Source organism: Mesitornis unicolor, unplaced genomic scaffold (assembly GCF_000695765.1).
Source record: "Mesitornis unicolor isolate BGI_N332 unplaced genomic scaffold, ASM69576v1 scaffold14926, whole genome shotgun sequence".
NCBI classification, from domain to species: domain Eukaryota; kingdom Metazoa; phylum Chordata; class Aves; order Mesitornithiformes; family Mesitornithidae; genus Mesitornis; species Mesitornis unicolor.
In genome coordinates, this window is record NW_010189063.1 from 8,968 (window position 1) to 33,521 (window position 24,554).

A 24,554-nucleotide genomic window follows, 5' to 3' on the forward strand; every position below is an offset into this window, starting at 1 on the left:
GGACTACATTAATCAAAAGTTTTCAAAGATGAAGTACCTTGCATTCATAGAATGTAATTTCCCTAACTTCCGATTCACAGAAAAAACTCACGGTAACAGAAGAATGAGACAACAAAGCACAGTGACAAGAAAAGAAAGGAAGCACTGAAGTATGTGGACAAAGTCATTCTCAAGGATTTAGACACCTGATAACTGAACCTGCCAAAAATATCTCTCTCTCTCAAGCACAGGCCATTTCAATGTTTCCATCCCATTGCATCTGAACTACCCAGTCCCCCTTTCCACCCTTTCCAGTCTAAGCCGTCTAGAGGCAGGAAGAGAGGGGGAGAAGTCAGGTGGTAGGAGGATGTGGGATCCAAATTCAGCAACAGATCCAGAGATATATTACTGCCTCTGGGAGAGACAGTTTATACTTTGTCATGGCAAAGCTTTCTCTTCACACAGAGCAGCTCAGACCAAAGAGGAAGGAGAGATCAAAACAAGACACACTGACCTGATCTAAAGATCACTGCTGCCAAAAGAGGTATTTTCTCCTCCATCCAAGACATTCACTCCTCACAGACAAGTACTCCCAGTAGACTGAAGCTTGCCTAAGCCCTCAGTAGCAATTCAAATTACTAGCTTGGCAGAAAACAAGCAAATTTGGATTAGCAAGTTGCCTTAGCTCACCATGGTGAGTTCATGATCAGACAAAACCAGGGCACAGGCAAGGAAAAGGACAGGACCGAGGCTAGGAACTGCACTTTCAGTGGAGTTGCAACACTAGAAAATTGTTAGGAAAACTCTGATGTGATACAGTCACATTTATTTTACACTCTCAATTGCTGAGGTACAAGCTGAAAAAATACCCAGCTATCACAACAGCCTGACCTATGGAAGGAGGGCAGGTGTCCTGATCCCCTTCTCATACAGCATCCTTCATCCAAGTCACCCCCTCCTTCACTGTTCCACCACAACATAAGCTCCCTTCATTAATTCTCTTCCTTTAAGAAAAGGCTTAAAATTCATGCCTCCAAAACAAAACCTACCGCTTCCTCTCCTACTTCCACACTGGGATGCGACTGCATCATGGCAATTCATAAATTGTGTTCAGACGACATCAAAATTCCTACCTCTGCAACTGCATCCTAGGGCCAATATCTATTTGCATAAGCAATCAATGCATTATCCAGACATCTGAAACTGTACTGCTATAGGAACTATCCCTGAAGTAAGAGCAGCAAAAATTATGTCAAACAACATACACAACACAAAATAATAAAAAATACTCTCTTGTTGGAATTTTACACTATCTGGTATGCACAGTACTTACTTGGTGCATTCTTCTAAAGACTGTACAAGCATTTGCTGGAAAGAACTTATTTCTTCCAGGTTTCCCATTAAGTATGAAGTATTTGCTGAGTTTAACCTGCAGCCAAAGCAAAGAAAAGGTGTTTAGGTTTGCAGTTATTGACTAATGGTGCTTTATTACAATCTCCAACCTTAAAATAAAATGCTTTCTGAGTCTTAGATCAAGGACCAGACTATTTTAGTCAGTGAGCAAAGTGAATGAAAGCAAGAATCTCACAGTCCAAACAAGAAAATGCCATTGACATTGAAATTTTGACCATGTAAACCCTCCTCCCCAGTACACAAGAGATCTCAAGCTTAATTTAAAAAAAAAACAAACCAAAACAAACCAAACTCACATACTTTTCACTGGCTTGCAGTGGCCGAAGGTAGTTTGAAAGCATTGTTTGTAGCTCCTTAGCATATTCATTTTCTGTTTCTAATATATTTTGTAGCACCTACAATAAATGACAGTTGTTAATTGTGTTCTTTTAAGAGATACTTCAAAATGTTCAAATCAATACCAGTTTTAAAGCATACCAGAATTCACTTAGCACTAGAAAAACTTAGATCAGTGTTCCTACATTAAAAATTTAAATATCAGTAAGACAGTATTGACTATGATACACCTATGAAATTCACAGGAAAATAACCACCGCACACACAATAAACCATCCTTTAGTCACACATCCAAAAAAAGTGGAAACCTAACTGAAATTTCATTACACTTAAAACTTTTACTGTAAAATCTGAGAGCTATATGGAGTGTTCTCCCAAAGCTAGGGCTAATTATTCCTCCTATGTACTTCAGAAGAGCCACAGATCAGAGGTTTGCAAAGCACAACAGAAATTGTAAGAGAAATTAACTAATGAACAATTAGTGTTGCTTTCTCAGTCTCAATTACAACACATTACAAGTAATCTCGCTAGCGAAGTGTTTACTTACTCAGACGCGCTGTTCTATCTAGAAGGTCTGAATATTAAGAGATTTATAATTATCAAGCAATTGACACCTTTACTTAGCAATATGGTTAGCACTACTGCCGCCTTCTTAAATGGGGCCACCTAACCTTCCATGGGAAGTGCAGTAACATACGCTACCATGAGAAAATTACAACAGATTCTGACGCAAAGCCAAGAATTCATAAGACACAGCACACACTTGTTTTTTGACTGGATAGAAATCAAACCACCGGAATACCCCCAAATATGTACAAGAAAACATTTAACTGGGCTATCTTCTGGGAGCCTGCTTTAGGATATCCTCCAATATATTCACATCAAGTTCTACTATGCAAATTAATTTTTGCCTCCAAAAAGTTAATGATTTAGCAAGAGAATCATCAGAACTAAAAAGCCGTTCAGTGAACACAGCCGAGCTTTGAGAACTTTTTGCCATTCACTTGTCATAAGCCACACCACAAACCTCCTCATTTTGCTACATGCCGCACTTGTCAGGCCTACAGTAATATCTCATTTCAGCATTTATAGTAACAACTGTAATTGAGTGGATTATTCACTTTTGTAGTCAATACTCTTTCTTAGGAAATAAAAAAAGCCATTCATTCCTAAATGCAAACCTGATGAAATAACTTTAAATAGTTCAGTATGCCAATGAAGAATTCGCTGTTCCTTTCACTGGTGTCACTGATTCTGCTTATTCCTTGAATGCTCCTATTCATTTGGGGAGAGGGAGAGAGACCACTTTTGAGTCCATTCTTTTGTTGGAAATCTGAATCCCGAACTGAAGATTAAAATGTCTCCCTTCTCTGCTGAACGCTATGACAGAAGAATGTCACACTGCAGCATGAAGTACAATACGGGCACACAATTTTAAAAAGCTAAGGTTTTTTTTGACCACTTAGCTCAGGAAAAATAAATAAATCCCATTGATCACAGCACTAATTAAAGCCCATATTCTCTTACACACATATAAAACAAAGTAAGTCAACTGTTAAAATGGAAACACAAAAGTACTTTGGATGTACGAGGTTCAAAATTAAATGCAAGATCAATCTTTTCCAGTATGGCTTTTCCTACAAAAATCTCCCGGCCCAAAGTCATTACACAGCCATTAGTGGGGAAAAGGAGCCTGAAAGCCATGGACTAAAACTACAGTGTGCCAGTGAAGCACTGAACAGAATTAAAAGACATTCAAAGATAAAAATCAACAAATCTTGAAAGGCTGCACCACTGCTCCACTTTCTCGAGGAGTATTTCCATTCTTTGCTATAAACAGCTGTCTAAAAAGTTTGAAATAAAACTAGTTTTATGTTGCACACAACTCCATTATTTTCCTGTGCTGGTTTCGATTTTTATTTGAGGATTTTCTTTGCGGTACAAAGAATACGGGACTGGAGGCAAAAGACTTAAAGGGGAAAGAAAAAAAGCATGACAGTGCCTAAAAAACAAGAATTAGCAACCTGATGAACTACTGGAAAAAGGAAAATAAATGCAAATGTAAATAAAACCATGCTACAACACTTATGCAGAGTACTAGAGACACTTACACTGCTTTATGTTATGCTAGTAGTTCACAGCATTACACAATATTTAAGATATATACATGGTTTTAAACACTTCCCGAAACACAAAATCTATTTCCCCCCTTTTATTTTATAAATACAGTTTCCACTGCATACATTATTTTACTTTCAACGCCTTTTTAAAAGAATCTTACTCACATAGCACTAAAACATCAATTGTGTGAAACCTCACATCCCTCCAGCTTGACTTACCTACCTCACCGAGATGCTACGAGGATTAAAAGCTTGGGCTGTGCTTGGGAGCGAAAAGCAGCCAGCACTGCAACTCAGTATTTTGGCACCAGAGCACCCTTGCATTCCTCACATCCACATCTCTCCCACATGCCCTAATAATCACCTTTCTGCCCTTCCCTGCTTTCTGCGCGTTCTGGCTGCTGCAGGACCCCATGAGCCCTCCAAGGCCGTGTCCCCACAACTCCACCGCAACATTTGCGCAGATAAGAGCGGGGACCAAAAGAGTAGCACTGAAGAGGCAGCTCTTGCAGTCCGTGAGGCTGATGAATGGCAGGCACAGACAACTGAGCTCATACAGCACCAGCTCTCCCCATCACACGGCATGGAAAATTCAAGCATGGTGAACAATTCTGTCACACAAAACCCCAACCGTCTCCCTACGGCAAAAACTACCACCCAAAAATGGATTTAAAGTGACCTACGTGAAGCTGATCACCTTCCAAATCAGAGGGAGAAAAGGCAGATTTCACAGCTGCACTTGGGCATGATCCTGCAGCAAGTTCCGATTTTATGGCACTCAACTGAAATACCACGTACTTCAGCAAGATGATGATCAACATCTAATTTTCCTGGATCATGAGAATCTATGAGATTAACCTCTTAAAACAGGTCCTCAAGAGAGGAAATGTAAAGCACTGCATGAGTATATCGGATCTCAGGTGTCCTCAAAAACTTTCATGAACTTCACTAAACACAAACTCTTGACCCAACTTCAAAAGCGTGGTCTCAAAAGGAGTGCTTATTTTTCCATCACTTCTCAAACACTTAAATGAAAAATTAGGTCATCCAAATACTCATACTATGGAGAAATCTGCTCATTTCTTTACTTGCTTTCAGAACAGTTACTTCATCTCTGCTTACAGGACAGTTGCCTTGAGGTTAACTAATTTTATCTTGGACACAAAGTTTTAAATTGCCAAGGGATCTCAAGTGAAAATAAAACTCAGAGTAATGCCTGCTCTGTCTTCAGGGAATAATATGCAGTAATACGCCTACTTCTTCAGTAACAGGTTACTAAATTACTTCTACATGAAAAATGCTTGGTGCTTGATCACGAGTCTGGTTCATATTACGCACTGCTGTAGACCTGTACCATTTTACAGAGGACAAGACCTTGTAGCACTTGCCATTCTCTACTACCCTGCCTTCCCGAGCCAGGCAAAATACAAGCATAAACCAAACGTGCTCGGTCTTCTCAGCAACACCTAGTGCAAAGTGCAGCTAATAAAGCACACTGAGACTAGAAAGTATGTGATTTGCATTATGAACTTCAGATGGAGCTCTGCGAATCCATAAAAATAAAGAACACATTTCCAAGGGCGTGAAGAACAGAGGGAAGCGGTGAAGGCAGTCTTCTCTTTACATTAAACACCTTCCCCTTACCCTATCCCTGCCCTCCTCCCGGAAAGGGGCATTAGCAGAGCCTCTCCTACTGCTTCCTGAACTGCCCTTGCATTTTGTCCTCAGCACCCACAGGTGCTGCCTACACCTGCACAAACCCTCCTTTATGAAAACTAGTAATAAATAATCAGGAGGTTTGCAGGGTCTCAGCACATACACCTATCGTGGAAGATAGCCACAGCATAAAAATAGCAAGCAGTCCCAGAGTACCAGCCTCAAACTGCCAAGAAAGCCTTCAACACAGATTTTAATGCTTACTCTAACTCGGGCTACATCCTTTTACCTATTAGTCACCAAGGGTTTATTTGGAATTGTCCTGTTTTTACCTCAATTTTGTTACCAGTGCAGACTGGTGGTAAGACTTCTGCACAGGAAAGACCCATGTCTGCAGCTTACACAGGAAGAGAGAACAAAAACTCAACTCACGGGTTAAAGTGCTTTCACTTCAGTGAATGGGTTTGCTGTTTGTCTTATCTATGTAGATAAATAATAATGTACATTATTTTTAAAGTTATTTTATAGTTATATTGCCATCAGAAGCATTTAGTATTTTTCAATAAAACCCAGATGCTAGCCAATTCACTGCAGACAGATTTCAGAACGGCACTCTAGGGCTCTAATTTACAATATATATATTATTATGAACTGGTCATTTCCCTCCTTCATCTCCTGCCCTCCACCTGCAATATATCACCAGCAGTTAATAAACAGCCAGCAGTCAAAAGAACACGAAGCTCATTACATCAGTTTAGTGCACCAAGAAAGCTGCACTTTCTGAGCAAGATGAAAAAATAATCTGATTCCAAGAGTAGGTATGATGGTCAACAGTTTCATTTTTTCTAAATTAAACTACTTTAAAAGCCAGCTATGGCGCTCCGTTTCCCAAATATATAGCAGCTTGAGCCTCCATGATTATGACAATAAGTTATCCAGGAAACAATTATAAAAAGCACACAAGCCAGTGGTGGTATTTCAAAACTGTACGGACTTTTATAAATTAGCTGCCTTACCTATGGTTTTAGACAAATTCAAAATTTAACTTCCCATTATTTTCACTGAAAATCACCTCCCAAAACAGCCTATGTTACTCTTACAAAGCAAAACATGCAACCACAAGATTCATTTTGTACATAGTTAAACTGGAGTTTTATTTAAGCCCAAATTAAACGGCTGCAACTCTTACTTTTCATCATATGAACATTTATCAGGGAAACAATAATATAAGATTGTATATAAAGCATGTATTTACTACTGACTTAAAAAAAAAAGCCCACATTCAAAACCAACTCAAATCTAAAGGACTGGTGTTCAAGAGAGTTGCCAATTTATTTTGATCAAAAATTCAACATAAAGAGCAGTCTTCCACCTAGTGAAGGAACAAAATCCTCTCTGCTGCATTTACTTCAGTTTACTTGTATTCAGAAACAGATTTTAACACAAAAACAATAATGTATTTGCTACCACACACTACAGTAAATTAAAAACAAAATTACTATAAAGAGATACAATGAAAAATAAAAAGGAAATCTATCTGATATTTTATTGCTGGATGTACCACAGTGAGAGCATTATTTCCCTCAGTCTGAGGGAAGGTTTGCCCGCATCGGTACTTTCCACCATGACTAGCAGGTGTGGGATGCAATAGCCAAATGCTCACAGCCCTGCCTTCACCATGAAATTACAGCACCAGGCAAGGCAGGGGGAGGAGCAGGAGGTTGCTTCGTTGCTTGCAATTAGGGGACTATACACAAAACTGCTCTGTTCTGCCAGGTGGTTGGTGCTATTCACACCACAGCCGCAAGAGATTGAAACCATAGAACTACGGTTTATGATCCCTGCTAAAAACTGAGGAACGAAATGAAAACAGTGACAGCCGCTTCAAAGGGGAAGAAACCATGCGTTACGGTTTGGCACCGGCAGGGAGCAGTGGTTAACAAAAACTGTGAGATGCTTTTTGCTTCTGAATGTATCGACTGTTAGAAAATAAAGGATTCTCAAAATGGTTACAACACCACGTTTAAAGGCAGTTTGGTATGCTTCTTGCATGCATCTACTACAGAGGGAGGTCTAAGTACTACTTTAAGAATTTTTGGGGGTGTGTTAAAGGCTGACTCTGGCTATACCACTTCTGCTGTGAAATCCTTCCATCAGTGTAAAGAAGAGGATCCAGAAGTAAATAATTGAGTTCATTTACAAGCACGAGTACAAAGGAGGCAGACTCAGTCAAAATGTTGAGCCTCTTGTTCAACAAAGGACAAAAATATTCTTAAATCATTTTAACACAGAGTTTCATTAATTCATAGAGATTGGGGAAGACTGCGTATCACAGATATTTGGGAGATGGGGAGAAAAGGGAAATTAACAACTAACAAAGCTAATAAAATGAGCATAATATATTACAGAAATTCCTATTATTTGATTACCTTAGATTGTAATTCTGCATCAAGCTTAAGAATCTGTGTGTTACTCTATTAAAATAATAATGATCTTGCTTATATGAGAATTCACTAAAACCCTTATCTAATTTTGGCACTAAGGCTCTGACATGACTGCCAGATTTTTTCTGTGGAGATACAAGCAGTTATTTAAACGATGTTCTACTCTCTATAACAGCTCACACGGAGGAAAAAGGATCACTCACCACATTGTAATAGCTTTTGTTAATCGCAGACGTATCAAAGCCTTTAGGTGGACTCTTCAATGTACCCGATTTCGGGGAGACCGGCTTTTCTGAAATGTAAGATATCTGTGTCAATGGCATGCAATTTCATAGCTCAACACTAGAGGTCAAACAAACCACTTTAAAATATTTATCATAAGACAGTGAACATAGTGCTTCACTGAGAAACATACACATTTGTGCTTGAAATTATCGGTAAACAATCAAAACGGCTCATAATGATTCACAGTGAATCAAACTGGCCTCAATGAAGGCAAGTAGAAAAACTCCCACTCTCTTTCCTGGACACAGAAAGTCAGTTAATAAAAGTAGATTTTGCAAAATTATTTTTTTTTTTTAATAACAAAATGTTATCACAGACTGCAATTAAAAAAAAAAAAGAACACAACAGGCATTTTCCAAGACCACATGCACTTTCAGACCAAAACAGAATTAAGTTTTAATAACAATTTAATGAACTCGGTAAAAGCAAGTGACCAACCAACGGCTGAACATACCAGAGGTGGGGCATTGCACTCAGTCTGGTTGAAACAGAGACTCAAAGCACTATGCAAGTAGTGGAGTAACTTACCAAATGCCTATCCCAGAAAATCCTCTTTTAAAACAAATTATTTTTTACTATTAATGAAGTAAAAAAACCCCAAACAACCACAAACTTAGGAACAGAGTTCATCGTAACAATAAATGCAATCTTTCCTATAATCCCATAGCGGAAGGACAACATAAGCCTGCAAAATCAAAACAAAAGTCCTGAGAGTTATCCCAGTGCTGACTCCCAGAACGGAGAGGTACACACTCCTGAAGCCCCCTCTTCTACCTCTACCATTCCTTCAAGTCACAGAGGAGCAAAGATGAGGGGAGATGCAATCAAATGCATCGTGCTGTGTGCTGGAGAAACAGCAAGATTTACAGCGTCTCTTTTTGACTTCTCACAACTAAGAACGCTTGTGAGACTGTACTTATCAGGCTGTTATGGTGTTTTGTTGTTTGGGTTTGGTGGTGGGTGGTTTTTATAATAAGCAGGCTTGGCTAATATGCTAATACGCAAATTTCAAACATTTGTATCTAAACAAAAAGCACCATCAAAACACACCTACTGAAAGTTCTACCTTTATTTTAAAAGCAAGCTCCTGTTTCACCCACATTTTAATAAAGACCCATTAATAATTTAACTCTTTAACTCTAGTTTACCTGATACCTCAGGCCACCAAGAATAAATTATGCAAATCTGAAATACAGCTCTGCCTTTCCAGGAGAAGCCCAGTCAGCCAAAGCCAAGGGCCAACTATAGCAAATTCCCAGGGGTAGCAAAGCTGGCCAGGGAAATGCCACCACAAGCAGAACAGCCCATGCTGGCCTGTAAACTGCGTCAATTAGTGCTCCTCCAGGCTGCCCAGTTGCAGCCTCATGGATGTTGTCATCTCAGGAGAGCTGACTATGGATGCAGGCCACCCTTTCAGCCCATCCCCGCTGCTGGGAGCACAGGGGCAGGCTGGCCGCACCTGAGGCTTCAGCCAGCAGCTGTGAGGAGCAGAACCCAAAAGCACACATATTTTATCTTTGAGGGGATTTTCCCTGTATTGCACTGCAACTCTCCTCGAAGAAGCTATGGTAAAAATAAAATATGGTCTTAAAACTGCCAAACATGGGCAAAACATTTCTCTTTACGATGTTCAGAGGCAACAGCAAAATCCTTCTAGTTACAATCCCCCACCTACCCCCCCAAGTCAGCTATAAGCCGACAGACAGCACAAAACCCCTCAGCCCCAGCAGACACTCAGCTGGGAGCACCGATGCTCTCAGCCACCAGCCCTGCAGTGCATATGTGCTCTGCTATACAGCCAAGTAATCCCAAATGACAGGACTCCTCCCTTCCCTTGAAACAAAACCAGAGATCCAAGCAGATCTGTCATTAAACACTCAATGTGAGAGAAGCACCTAAAGTCATGTTATAGCTACAGCTACTCATTTATATACTTTATATATAACACCACTCATTTATGGGACAATTACAACTTCTTCCTTTGTAGTGAATGATGAAAATGACGTAGGTTACACAGACTTGGTAGTTTGCTTTTATTCCCTGTGGAAGCTCCTGACTTATCTTACTATTCATAGTGACTTTCAGGTCCACTAAACTCCTAAGATTTATTAATCACATGCCAAAAGGCATGAAAGGAGAAACCAGAGTGATGCAAGGAAAAAAGTAAATGCTTGTCACTGAATTTTATCATAATACAGATGTCTGACCCTTGTTAATCTGGAGAAAGTTGCCTGGTCATAGAAATCTGGCTCTTCTTCCAGCTACTTTGTTATCTTAAAGGATGTAAAAATACATCTTCTCCCCTAACTTTTTCTTCTCCTAAGCAGATGAAGAAAGTGGGAGAATTTTTGCTGAAATATAGAGTCATTTATATTACCAGCTGTTCAGCTGACTCAGTTATCTATCAGAGAATCATCATTAAATTCAGTTTTAAAAACAGGACACACAAAGGAATCACACATTCAAATCATTTTGCCTGAAGAGCCATAGTCAACATTCAGCTTTTAAAATGCAAAGGCCATTTCTATTGTAGAAACACAGAATTAGACACAGCAAATAAGTCAAGCTGTCTATCATGTCTGATATTCTGCCTCTAAGCACTGTCTTGCTTCATAAGGAGGAATAAGAAGCAGTCTTGTTGCAATTAGCTTATTGCACAACGCATTACACAGAAGAAAATCCTGATCTTGCACATAAGAAATCACTTTCTTAACATAAAGAAAGATGTGTTATTTAGTATCCTTCATGAGAGAATATCTGAGTACTTTTGCAGACTTATAGCATTTATAGCTTTAAATATTCAAGCAGGTGTCACCTCCATTCAGCATGCTGGGAACATATAAAGGTCCTATAGGTCCATTGGTTTTGAAAACATCAGCAAAACCCCAGCACCTTGCCCACTCCAACACAGAAGCTGTTTCTCAAAGCACTGGAAGAGGGCAAGCTGAGCCAGACAGCAAGTTTTCCCATACAGAAGACTCTTCCCTTCTCCCTACATTTCTCCCAGTCCCAAGGTAAGCCTGTTACATCAATCCTGAAAACACCACAAAAATGGGTACAGCATACGATCAAACCCAAGGCAAGCAACCACCTGCTCAAGTACGGGAAGAGACCTTATCCAGCTGCTGACTGAAGCCAAGAGGTAAGTTACCACTATCAGTTTCTTTCCTGATCAAAGCAGCACATTCAGCTGCCCCCAGCTATGCCTGATAATGCCCTGAAGTGGTGATTAACCTGATAGACTTCACATCTCAGATCACGTCTGAGCACAGGAGGAGGCTGGCATAGGCTCCTGAACATTGTTCTTCCAGCAATTTATCATCTCAGTAGAACCAAAACTACTCAGAGCAGCTGCTTCTGTAACCTCTCCCTATGTGGTACATAAGATGCCCTGAACTGTCCAAAATGAAGTAAGGTTATCCTGTCCTTTACAAACATCTACCTAAGTGACTGTAAAAGGACAATTTACCCAATCCAGGAGGAAAGATGTGCCAAAAGCCAATGTGGTCCTTATCAGTGAAGCACTACAAGCGAGCTCTGTCTCCCAAGACTAACTGGTTCAAGTCCAGCAACAGGAGGTCAGACCTAAACAGTTCTTGGTTCTCAAGCTGTTTCAGGCATCCCTGGAACTCCACACTGACACCACCAACGCTTTGCCACTAGCAGGATTCACTTGTCCCAAACTCTATTCTATTTATGTCTGTAGAGAAACACTTGACAGGAGAACAAAATACCCTGAAAGTGCATATGGCTGGGGAGAGGAAACCTAAAGTGTACCTGCCCTTCCCTCAAGCACCACGTGATAAGAACAGGAGATACTCTACTCTCTCACTATTCACTGGCCTTTTCCCACACTGTGATTCTATTTTTTTTTTCTGACATCTAACCAGAAGAACAACGTACACTGTAATTTCTGTAATTTGCACAGGGCCTGATACTAACATAACTGTCAAGAAAGCATAACAGGAGAGGGGCTAGGACACTAATGACACTAATTTCTGTGAAGAATTAGAAGAAAGTTGGTGACGTACCAAATGCCATTTTTCAAACCCATATTCCCTTCTGCGTAATCTCACGCCATTTAAATGGATTACACTTTGATGAAACCCTGCAAGTGACCATGTGGTTTTTTAAGTCTGATTCACATCTGACAGTAGCTAAGCAAGCGCCTCCCCTTCTGGCTAACCCCGGTTCTCTTCATCACAAAGGAACTCTCAGAAGTCTCCAAAACCTCTCTACTGTGCAAGACAGAAGCAGCAGGGTAAGAGCCAAGACTCTACCTACACCTTCACCTCTCCCTGCTCCATTTTGTATAACAAGAAACCTCAATAAGGCCATGTTGTCGAGTATCTGACAAGTTCACACACTATAAATCTCTCACCCTCTGTCGTGTGTAACAGTACAGCAGGAAGAAAATAAAGTCCTCTCATTCCAAAGTACTTTCTGACTAGTGATCAAAGGACGTTACAAAAAGGCAATGTTACAGGGTTTAAAAAGGGAAATGAAAACATGCACACAGAGAGGGAGGGAGAAATAGACCATCTTTTTGATCCTTACAGTGTAGGTACATACCTGAAAAGAAATTACTTTTTTTTTATTCTATTTATAAGTTTGATCATAAGTGCTACAATTTCAAACAAGTCTTTGTAGGACAATTCACAGCTCACCTTACGCATTCTGTGCTAACACTGAGCACTCTGGCATAGCCAAGCAAGCAAGTTACAACGTAGTAAACATGGGCACAACTTTGCGATGTTTTAGCTCCTCAGACACCTCATCAAGTAACATTATCTGCTTGTGCAATACATATAATGTAGTTTACTAAGAAAGTAACGTGGGTAAAGGCAGTTCCCATTACTAAGCAGCTCATCAAATTTGAGCATTCATTTCCTTCATGGCAACTTTCCGAATTCCCTCTCAGGAAAGACAGCGACTACATCATCATCTCAGATTATCCCATATTTCGCCTTCTCCTTCTCCTTTCTTCCTTCCTTGAATATTTAACTTCAGAGCAACCATACAAACTAAGATCACAAACACATTTATCTGACATTAGAGAATATTTTAATTTAGAACAAAAATCAATTTATCTAAACACCTAATGTCTATGAATTCTGTGAGAATTAGAACAAAAACACACATGCAGAAATAATCTCTCTCCTTTCTTCTGTTAACTACTTTGCTGAAGCCAAGTTACAGCAAATTGGAGGGATTTATTTAATCAAATCCACCGTTTCCCAGGAGCTCTCCAAATAGCACATCACCAAAAACGATAACAAGGTACTGCCTGTAGAGAATTTCTAACTAGTTGCAGTATTTTCAGCCACATTTTAGAGAAGAAAGAAGGGTGGAGTCATGCTGTTGATGCCAGAACATTTTACAGAGTATTTTGAAAACCAGTCAGATGTTCAGGATGAATGTTTTGTTCATAAAGAGACTTTAATGACGAGCGAGTATTTCAATAATCCTATCCTGATCTTTTTAAAATCAATTCTTTATAATGCTGTCAGAAAACAGTTTGAATTTGAGCTTGCAAGACAGCAAGTTCTACTAGCTTGTTTTAAATTACATCAGAAAAAAAAATAGCACTTTCGTGTTTTAATTTTATGCTCAAAGTATGAAGGCACTTAAAACAGTTCTGAATTAGAAAAATCGTCAAGTGAGGCACATACAGTTGCCAGGAAGTCAAGAAAAATGGACACTGAAAGACCAGCAACTCAAGAAATGTCAGCCAGTCTAATGAAGACCAGCGAAAGAGAGCAGGAGCACAGGAGTGCAGAAAACTCTCAACTCATCCATATGACCCAGAGGAAACTTCTCACGAACACCCAGAGGCACCCATGTAACTTGAGTTTTGTCGTAAACAGCACTACTTGCCCATTTCAACAAGGGCAGCAGAACGAAGGAAGTCCAACCTTAGGGTGCAGTGGCAATACGCTTTGACACAGAAAGGAGGAGAATTACAGAAAAGCACTCTCCAACAACAGCCACAAAGCATAAATTGGTTGAGAACAGAAGTGTTTGCAACAAATTTCATGGAAACAAGAAAGAGAGAGCAGCAAAATTATAATAATTAACTTTAGGTAAGAATAGTTCAGCAGACTTAAAAAAATAGGTCAAAAAAAAAAAAAGAATTCCCGCTAGTGACAATGTAAGGGGAAAAGGCTCACAAGAACGACAAGTCCTTTAAGAATTTAAGGGCATCTCAAGAAAGAAACAAGAAAAGTAGATACAGATTGGCATGATCAAATATCACAAATACTACAGTGACTTTGCACACACAAAAGGAAGCAAAAGTAACTAGAAAAAGTCATCAGTTGAAATACAACACTGCATAAAGGTAGCAGTAACAAGTCATTCCATAGCATGTATCAAGGGGGAAAGCTGATCTGCAACTCAATAGGGAAGAAGAGTTACTAACAGTCATCAAGATCTTAATATGTTTTGCTTCCTTCTACCACTCTGCCATCCTCGTTATAAAAAGGTCAACTTCAGACAATTCAAACACATACCCACAAAGGCATAAAAGCAGGTTAAAATGAGTATTGTGATGAATTAAACACTACCTGCTGTGCTGATTTGGCAGTAAGAGAACTAGCTACATCCACACCTGAAACCACACTGGGCAAGTGAAGCTCCATAAAGTAATGAAAAAGGCCAAACAGTGCCCATCTTTAAAAAAAAGAGGAGAACAGGAGAAAGCTGGAGCGCTACAGGGCAGTTGTTTTAACTTTGTAATGCTAAGTGCACAGAAAAAAAAAAAAATCACTGAACTCAACCTCCTGAGAAAGACAACAGCGGGGGCACATGGTCCTCCCACAGAAGGAAGGGAGCTATGAGGGAGAGCTCCAAGGAAGCAAAAAGTCTTGCAGAAGGCAGAGGGAGCCAGCCCTGGGAGCACAAGGAAAGGAAGAGCTCAGCAGAAAACTCTTCTGATGGTGAGAGGTTCAAGTTAAACCAGGGATTGGAAGCCCCCAGGAATCGAACAGGGTGACAAGGACTGGCAAGAATCAAATTGCACTTGGTACTAATCCAAGTCCCACAGCTTGGTGGCTTTCCTGCTTAGGAGAGTTACTTCACCCAAGTGACGTACTCTTTAAGAAAAAGAAGAACAACCTTAATCTCAGATGCTTGCAACTTTCAGTTCGCATACGTTCACTGTTAAAAGCTATTTCCATTCTAGAGCCTAACGGAGTCGTGTTCCAGATCTGGGACTCAGAGGGGATGTAAACTGATGAAATCCAAACAAGACCCCTGCAGCAATGTTTTAAACAAATAATGATGGCATAAGATAGTCATCACGGCTCAAAGACACTGCTACAACACAACAGACAAGAAAAAACAGGCTTCAGGAATTGGTTTTCAGGATGAGCCACATCTGAGAGATCTCTGAAGAACAACAAAGTCCTACATCGCGACTATGCCTAAGGATCTTGTTGGAAATGAGAATGAAGTTACAGATCTAAGACTCCACCATTCTGCAAAAATGAACTGTAGACAGCAAATCAAGAATAAGCATAAGAGGATGCAACTGGAGGAGAAAGAGTAAGTTCAAAAATGGAGTTTTACCCTCACAACTTCAGTTTGCAATCACTCACATCTGTATGGCTGCCTAAAAAAAAAGTCATGCCAATGATTTTAGCATGGCCAGGAAGATGTGTGCTCTGATTGGAGCTGTGACAAGGGAAAGGATGGTAAAGCTTCTCGGAACATCTCTAGGTATTTTGTCATACCAGGTTTATCCCCAACCTCTGAAAGCAAGCAGAGATAGGAAAGAGGGGAAAATAATAGAGCTATGTCGTCACCCACGTCAAGGTTCTGGTGGACTAAAAAGCAATGTTAGTTCTGATACTCAGTCATGAAGATTACTTTTACAGAAGGCACTTTCACTGTCTGAAGTTCAAAGTAAAACTTCAGTGGAAGAATGAAGCCTGTATAAAGAAAAGTTGAAGGCAACAAACAATAAATATCACAGATACACTATCTGTCAAAAACTGTCTCTAACTTTTAGCAAATTTTAGTAGAATTGGGGATTTTTCCTGCATTTGTTTCCTTCTAAGTAATTCTTAAAAACCTCTTCTAAGAGATTTTTTGGTGTGGTTTGTTGTTGGTTTTGGGGGGTTTGGTTTGGGTTTTGATTTTGTTATTTTTGAAGAGATTTGCAGGACATCTCTCACTATTTAAACTCAAAGCACCAGTTCCAAGTGTGTCAGCATCAGAGCCAAAATCCAGCATTCCAGGAATCCTGAGTGAGAAACTGAGTGCAACCCAACGGTGACACAGACAGACAGACGCACAAGCAAACAGAACAGGGGAGTTTTCTGCATGCTCACTGTTAATTCAAAACCCCTAGAAGCACCCTACACTGCGAACTGGGGTGGGGAGTACGAGTTCCCGAGTAGTGACGTTCAGTAAACACAGTCAGGCTTAAAGAAAAAGCATTACAATCTTTAATGACTTCCTAGCTACCAACTTCTACCCAAAGCAAGAACTGGTACAAACGTGCACTCCTTCGAAACTCACCATTTGATTTTATTTCTCGTACGTAGTTACTTGGAAACCACCCTGTTTTGCCATTTAGAGTTCCTTCCCACCAGCCTCCTTCTTCCACTCTTGTGACATGAATAATATCTCCTTTTGAAAAAGAAAGTTCATCTTCATTTGTCTGTTGAAAATTAAATTTTGCTCTCACCACCAGCTGATGGTTGCTGTTATCTGTCATGTCCTAGTGAGAACACAAACAACAAAACGTTCACATTAGAGATTTAAACAATCCACGAGTAAAACAGAAGTGTCCATAAAGTAGAAATAACCTCTCCTCAACACACAACACTCCCCATACATTTTTACTCCAAGCATTTGTAGGGGATGATTTGCAATTTCCAGTATTTCCGTCATTTTTAGTCTATGGATTTGTATCAGTCCAGGGAGTATATTGTCTCATTAAAGCCCCTTCAAATCAGAAGGTGGTAACAGAGCTAAAATGAGAATGATTCTTACTCCCAAAAAAAGTCATTCTATTTTCTACTTATAGTGTAAACTGAAACTGTCTTTGGCAACTACAAAGAAACAGCAGCTTTACATTAGAAAGCTTTTTTTCCTAAAACTTTCCAGGCTGGGAAGAAGGAAGAACTGAGTTAGCTTTCATTTATTTCTGGATAAAAATAATAAAGAGTTTGCAGCTTAAACCATTTTTTTTTCCCTGTAACAGATCAGGTTGGAAGGTTTCACCCCTGAACATGCAAGTCTCTATGGCCTGCCAATGGAGGACAGTTTTCTTCCACAAAACCTACAAAACAGTCACGCAATTTCCCTTAAATAAGTGCTCACAAGTCACTTACTTCAAGGTTAGCGAAGTCAGCAGCACATCAGACTTACAGCTGCCCATACACACATACATATACACTCACTCCTTATCACAGATGCGAAGGCAGATTACCACTCTGTTGCAACAACTAAATGTTAACAGCTGCTTCTTAGGAGTCATTCAAATTAATGGCGTTCAAAAATTCAGCATTTTGTTCTTGGATGTCAATTTTGAGTATCTGCATCATTTAAGCATTTCATGAGTGTTAGGACAAACTGTTATGCTAAAAAAAAGCTAAATAACTGGACAGCTTTAAATAATCCAAACACAATCCACTGCACTGGAGCTGTCAGAACAGGGCTATAAATCATGACTGTCTTGATCATAAGTAAGGATTAATACCCATATTATTCAAAAAGTAACTTAGTGAGAAAAATCACTGTGTAAGCAATCTCAGTCAGCTATCCGGGTAGCAGAATTTCACCTACATGCTGTCTGTATAGTTAAGATGATAAAAAGAAGTACTATGTAATGTCACTGGGATCATATATCAGCTTAATTCATACTCACAGCAATCATGTTGTATCACAACTCAATTTAACAATCAGACTTCAAGTGGCTGAGAAACTGCAGGAAAATGAGGGCAAATGCCACTTTGGAAACACGCAGAAAGCCCCAAGATAGCGTAAGCCACAATCCTCAGCAGTTGGATTGGCACATTTTCAAACAAGTGCCTCTGCCTTAGTTCTCTGCTTGACATCGTGTGCTTTCATCTGCTATGACTGCTCAACAATGGAGAAAGTTTGACCTTAGGTAAAGGTTAAAAAGCCACAAAATCATAGAATCATAGAATGTATTGGGCTGGAAGGGACCTTTAAAGATCATCCAGTCCAAGCCCCCTGCAGTAAGCAGGGACAATGTTACCACATCAGGTTGCTCAGAGCCCCATCAAGCCTGACCTTAAATATCTCCAGGGATGGGGCCTCCACCACCTCTCTGGGCAACCTGTTCCAGTGATCCACCACCCTCATGTTGAAGAACTTTTTCCTAATATCCAACCTAAATCTACCCTTTTCTAGTTTAAAACCACTACCCCTCGTCCTATCTCTACCTGCTCAAGTGCACTGTTCCTCCCCATATTTCTTACAGGCACCTTTCAGGCAACTGGAAGGTTGTAATAAGGTCCCCCCAGAGCCTTCACTTCTCCAGGCTGAACAACCTCAACTCTCTCAGCCTATCTTTGTAGGAGAGGTGCTCCAGTCCTCTGATCATCTTTGTGGCCCTCCTCTGGACCCATTCCAGCACTTCAATGTTCTTTGTGTTAGGTCTCACCAGAGCAGAGTAGAGGGGCAGAATCACCTCCCTCGATCTGCTGGCCACACTTCTTGTGATGCAGCCCAGGATGCAAATAAGGAGCAACACTGCACAGTGACATCAACAACAGTCATTTTACTCTGCCATAACAGCTCTCCAGTACAGGAAACCAAGTACAAACTTAGTGAGAACACTTCCAAACTAAGAATTTCCCAGGTTTGGCCATTAGCTGTCTTTCCCTCCTTCTTGCACTTCTGACCCTTTCCAACTTCATGCAGAGGTGCTCAGATCACCAAAATGATGGAAACACCTAAAACACTGATTACTTCAGCAATCCAGCTAACAGTCCCACAAACAGTTGCATCAGTACAACTGAGTGGGTGGTGAGCAACAGAGTGGGAGCTGGAATTAGTGGCCTAAGGCAAGAACTTGCAAGGGCTCTGCGACCAGAGAAAACACATCAAACCACACCTAAGAAAGCTGAAGCAGAGCACTGTGTTTAAAGTTTCACTCAGTAATCATCACATACTTCAAAACAGCCTCCTCCAAGCACAGAGAAAGCAGTTTACAGTAGGGATCTGAACCCTCCTTGCAAACCTTTCAGTCACTAAAAGCACCTTTCAGCACAGTTAGTTTCAATACAGCACTCCATCCTGATTACAATACATCCTATACTATAAAACAACTGCCCATATCACTCAGTTACCTGAAGACTAGTTGAAGAATTCATCTTGAAGCATAAAACAGGAGTAACTACCAACACTGCCAACATTTAAAGTACCACCTTTGCTGAGGTCTGAATATCCTTCAGTCACCATCCCTAAACTCACAGACATTTTTTGCCTTTGAAAATGCAAGCCCTTATACTGAAAAGAAATAAATCCAGCAAGATACAACTCCATGTTGTCTGCATATGCAGTAAAAACTGAAAAAAAAACCTGAAAGTTCACAGAAAGCTGCATCTATTTTGGAACATCGGAAGAAAATCTGCAAAAATAGTGTCACAGGCTTGAAACACAGGTGAAAGAGAGGAAACTGTTACTTTGCTACACTATTGTTTACATATAAATCTTCCCAAAAGAAAAGAAAAAAATAACGCTGCAGCATGTTTCATTTTTTCCAGAACTTACCAAACTCCGATACTGTCCCTGAAAGAGTTTTGAAGTTCTACTGTGTAAAGACTGGGATCCCAGAGAATCAAAAGATTTTATCCGATGAGATGAGGGACGTGCACATACAGAGTCACTGCCCAGCCCTATGTCTGCAGGAGGGGGAAAACAAAAGAAGTATTAGAATCTCAGAAATCTGCATATAACTTCTGCTTACTACTGTAAAACTCACATGCTTCAAGCAGATTTGATGTATCTGTAGTTGATCAATAACTCATGATTTTTAAAATTTCAGTAATAAAATTATCTGAAATCCTGAGACACTGGCAATTTCTTTCCCCACACATACAAGAAAATAATTTGAGCCCCTTAGGAAGAGGAGAGTTAGTGTTGTACTTCTCTGTTCCTACTCACTACCAATCTATTTAAAGGTAATTAACCAGCATCATTTTAGCTAGTGGCCAATAATTTTGAATGCATAAAACATGCTTGAAGTAAAGCCAGCCACATCTGTTTCTTAGCTCTTCACCCCCCTCATCTCCTTCTCAATTAAAACATTCCTTCCACTGTCTTTTTTCCTACGTTTCTTTGTCTCATCCTTTTTTTGCCAACTAAGCTATTTCTTCTTATTTGGAGGCAGGGGGAGGGATAGGAGAAGTAGAAAGGAAGAAAGCTGCTTGCTTGAAAAAAACAACACCCCCCCAAACCTCTTCCCTCTTTTATTTGCCTCTACTCAGAGAGGCAAACCCATCTGTGAGATGTTCATCCAAAGGGCAACATTATGTGCTGTCAGGGTGCTGCTGAGGTCCCTGTGGGCTGGGAGGCATCAAGGGGGTGGCAGAGCAGGGATCAACCCACTGCCCTGGCCAAGAGCGGGGCAGCAGGGACACCCTCAGCCATGGACATCGGGCACCTCCCTGGGGATGGGCTGTGGGCTCACCTGCATGTGGGGTGTCTTCCTAACGGCCGGGGTCAGTGCTGCTGGGAGCCTCTCCCCAGTGGGACAAGGGTTGCTCCTTGTCAAAACCCCCAGGAAGGGGGTGCTCACAGGGGCCTTGCACAAGTAACATGTTACAGCAAACACTGTTCCTTTCCACACACAGAGCATTCTTTTTCCTCATGTTTTCCCACATACAAGGAAATCATTCAGTGAGCATCTGAGCTTCAAGGAGCCCCAAAAGCAATGCTGTGTTTTCTGCAGGAAAAATATTTATTCTATGTATTTTCAGGAGATTGCTCTCCTGATTTTTATGCCTCGGTTACTCTTTCCTAGAAGTCTGCTTTGTCTCCAACACTCTACCTCCACCAGAGAAACACACACACCACCACAGTCTCTGCCGCTGTCAGACTAAAGCAGACAGCGATGATGCAATCCTCGTTATTTTTGGTCAAAGGGAAATCCACGTGTAGGTGTAGTTCCACGTGGGGAACAAAGCAGATCTGCTGTTCCACATCAAACCTGAAGGGAGGATTCAATTCACCTTCACTGCTAAGCCTTACAACTTCAGCGACATCTAACAGCAGCCAAGACACAGAAGAGTGGAAAGGGTTTTAGATGGACAAGGAGCAGAGGAGCATTGACAAAGGATGCTGCAAGTCTGCAGTGACTGAGTAGAGAACACCTTTCTCAGGTGCAATTTTTTGAATTAGCCTTTGTTACCCTTCAAAAAAAATAACCAACCCTATCAATATACATACCCTAGGCAAGTAGTGCAATATTAGAATTATTCATATTAAGTATGGGTATTCATATTTTGTATGAGTACTATCAAAGTCATATAAGACCTCACACTCTGTGAGCCTGCCTTCCTAAAAAGCATTTGAAGGCCATGGTATAAACGCTGGTGATTATGGTCCATTAAAGAAAGAACACACAGCTTTGTTTTCACAGACTGCCAGGAGAGAAATGGGACTAGATCACGGGCTTTGTGTGTAAATCATTAACTTTATCGCTAGTCATGCTGCTTCCCAAAACTTTAAAAGTTGCCGTAACCATCAGTAACTAATAGAACTGAAAGGTTTCAAGTAACCTGAAGCATCTCCATGCCCAGTTTGCTATGTTTCCTATCCACAGTCAGGTAGAAGAACAGACACACCACCACATCAAGCATTGTACCTTGACACAGCTCGACAAGGGTCAGGTTTATTCATGGCAGTGCGTTCCAGCCTCTGGACAACCCTAAGACACGCCAGCTAGAAGTTGTTTAAGTGTGGCCCAATTCCCAAAATTTTCTAGAAACGGATTTTTTGGGAAACAGCAGATCTAACGCACCAGCACAAGAGCACCTCTGAGGCTTGAATTACAAACCACGTGTCCGAGTTGAAAAGGAGGAAAATTATTACAAACAAACCACATGCAAACTGCAAGTCTTTTTACCAATATCATCTGAATACTTTTAAATTAACTTGAACTTTTGATAGACTTAAAAGCCTTGCAGAGCACATATATCCATTAAAGTTTCCATTAAAATATCAAATAAACCTGTTCAATGAATTTCTCAATGGAACTATGGTCAGAAAAGACTTCAACTCTGCTCTCAAAAACTCAAGAATCTCAACTGGAAACAGAACTTGCATGCTTGACAAATATTAATTCTGTGATATCTACAGAAGCTTCACACTTCTATCCATCCAGCCAAGGCTTTCCAGGCTTTGTAACACCCTTTTTTCTTCTCCACCACTATCTCAGCTTCCCTATACCAATTCCTCTCCCCTTATCTGTCTACAAACAGCAACTGGTACCATGACCCTACCCATCCCAAACTTAAAAGTTGATGGAGCACGGATATGTGTATACCTGAAACTTCTCCAGACTCAAGATGGGGATCTGAAAACCACCTTCCAGTACTAGAGTAGGGAGACAGAATCCAAAATGCCTTCTACAGTCACCCAATAAAGGAAAACTTTGGAAGAACAGTTGGCCAGGAAGATTTATGCAGCTCTGCTTGATCCTAGGAATGAGGCAACACCACATTTCGCATGTGGTTCTGATTTTCTGTTTACATACCACCACCCCCCAGACACAAAAGGGATCAGCCTGGGTCCTTTCCAAGGCCAGCTGCAACTGTGGCTTTTTGATGTGGGTATTAATCTACTGGTGTTTGGACCAAACAGCCACCCTTTTCTTCCTCTTTCAAGGCAGCCATGGTCAGTGTAGAGCAGCTTTAAAGAAGCACTAAAAGGGTTTACATTTGCACTTGCAGTCAAGGCAGCATCTTCAACTTCAAAGTTATCAATGGCATTACTCCCTGCTCATTCATCACAACCAAGAATTTGGTCCTAAGGGGTGTTTCTGATGCAAGAGGGGAGGAAAAAAAGCCACAAAAAAAAAATCCCTGTTGTAATGGACCAGAGGAGTATTACAAAAGTGAAAATACTCATCATATTACTATTAAACAAAACAATACTGATCCACCACTGACTTTTCTACCAGCTTCCTTTTCTTCCACACATAACAACTGACAAGCGTGGTGCACTTTTAAAAAATATCTCCCTCCCATCAGATTCTAACCTGACCATAACTGGAATTTGCTCCTGACAACGCAAAACCCCAGCACAGAACAGCAAAAAGGGTCACCCAACATTAACACTTCTTGACTGCCTCAGGGTTCAGTTGGCATCGTTTGGTACAGCCTCACCCTACAAGGGAGCACGGACACCTCTCACCTCTCTGCTATTTCTACAGCACTTTCTTTCCCACAAAGAACTTGAGGTAGGCAGTTTGCAACGTTTAGCTGCCACCTAAGGGAAATGCATGGATTAAGGGATCAGAGATACTGGCTATCCTTTTGTTGCTGTCAAGAAAGGACAGTACTGGGGAATAGGGGCTGGGGGACAAGACAACACAAACACTGACAAAAGTGTTCAAACATATGAATGACAGTGGGGCAAAAGTCAACTTTTAGTATTTTAAACTGAAAAGTGGGGGGCAAAGATGACCCTTTTTCTAAGAATGCTTGCCAGCTAAAAGGCTCAGCCTTGGACCCACTGCAAAGCTTCCTTGTGCAGAAGAGGAGAGGAGGGAACCCAGAGAGGCCACTGTCAAAGTCCTACCAACAAACAGCAACACCAGAACTCTTCTGAAACACTGCACGTGTTCATTGTACGCTGAGTATAGCAACAGGCATAAGTATACACTGACGTAAGTTGAAGGTCAGGTACTCAAGCACCAGGGCAGAGCAGAGATCACTTACCTGCAGTCACTTTATTTAAAGCCACAAGAGAGCTGAGAACTTTGCTGAAATTCTGTCCCTGATACAGGTCATTTGCATCAAAAGTCTGAAAATAAAAGAACATACAATAAGTTGTAAAAACAAGCCTTCACACTAAGCATTTATAAGCTATCGTGCAAACCATGACTGTAGAAGCTGTTGCCTGATCAAGGTGTCAGATTTTCAAGTGGCTGTCATGGACCAGTAAAACTGTGGAGGTTTGGGGTTTTTTTGCCCTTTGGAAAAAAACAAAACACATACACAAAAAACCCCAAACCCAAAAAAACCCCACAAACAAGCTCATTTCTAAATATGAAGAGAACATAGAAACAGCTGCATTAGAGAAAAAATGAAGAACGCATAAGCTAAAAATACCAAGT

General features: G+C 40.6%; 1 protein-coding gene across 1 annotated transcript in view; it reads right to left on the reverse strand.

Annotated features, from left to right (window-relative positions):
* The window catches only part of LOC104541811 (rho guanine nucleotide exchange factor 7), a gene marked incomplete at both ends in the record, with an annotated part of 29,862 nt that extends 5,621 nt beyond the window's left edge, over positions 1-24,241 (reverse strand). The window contains 6 exons of the mRNA XM_010185952.1: positions 1,313-1,408; positions 1,693-1,787; positions 8,152-8,240; positions 16,757-16,958; positions 19,985-20,115; positions 24,157-24,241. Of these exons, the coding sequence (XP_010184254.1) occupies positions 1,313-1,408; positions 1,693-1,787; positions 8,152-8,240; positions 16,757-16,958; positions 19,985-20,115; positions 24,157-24,241 (698 nt within the window). The remainder of the gene's footprint in view (positions 1-1,312; positions 1,409-1,692; positions 1,788-8,151; positions 8,241-16,756; positions 16,959-19,984; positions 20,116-24,156) is intronic.
* Positions 24,242-24,554: the final 313 nt, after the last annotated feature.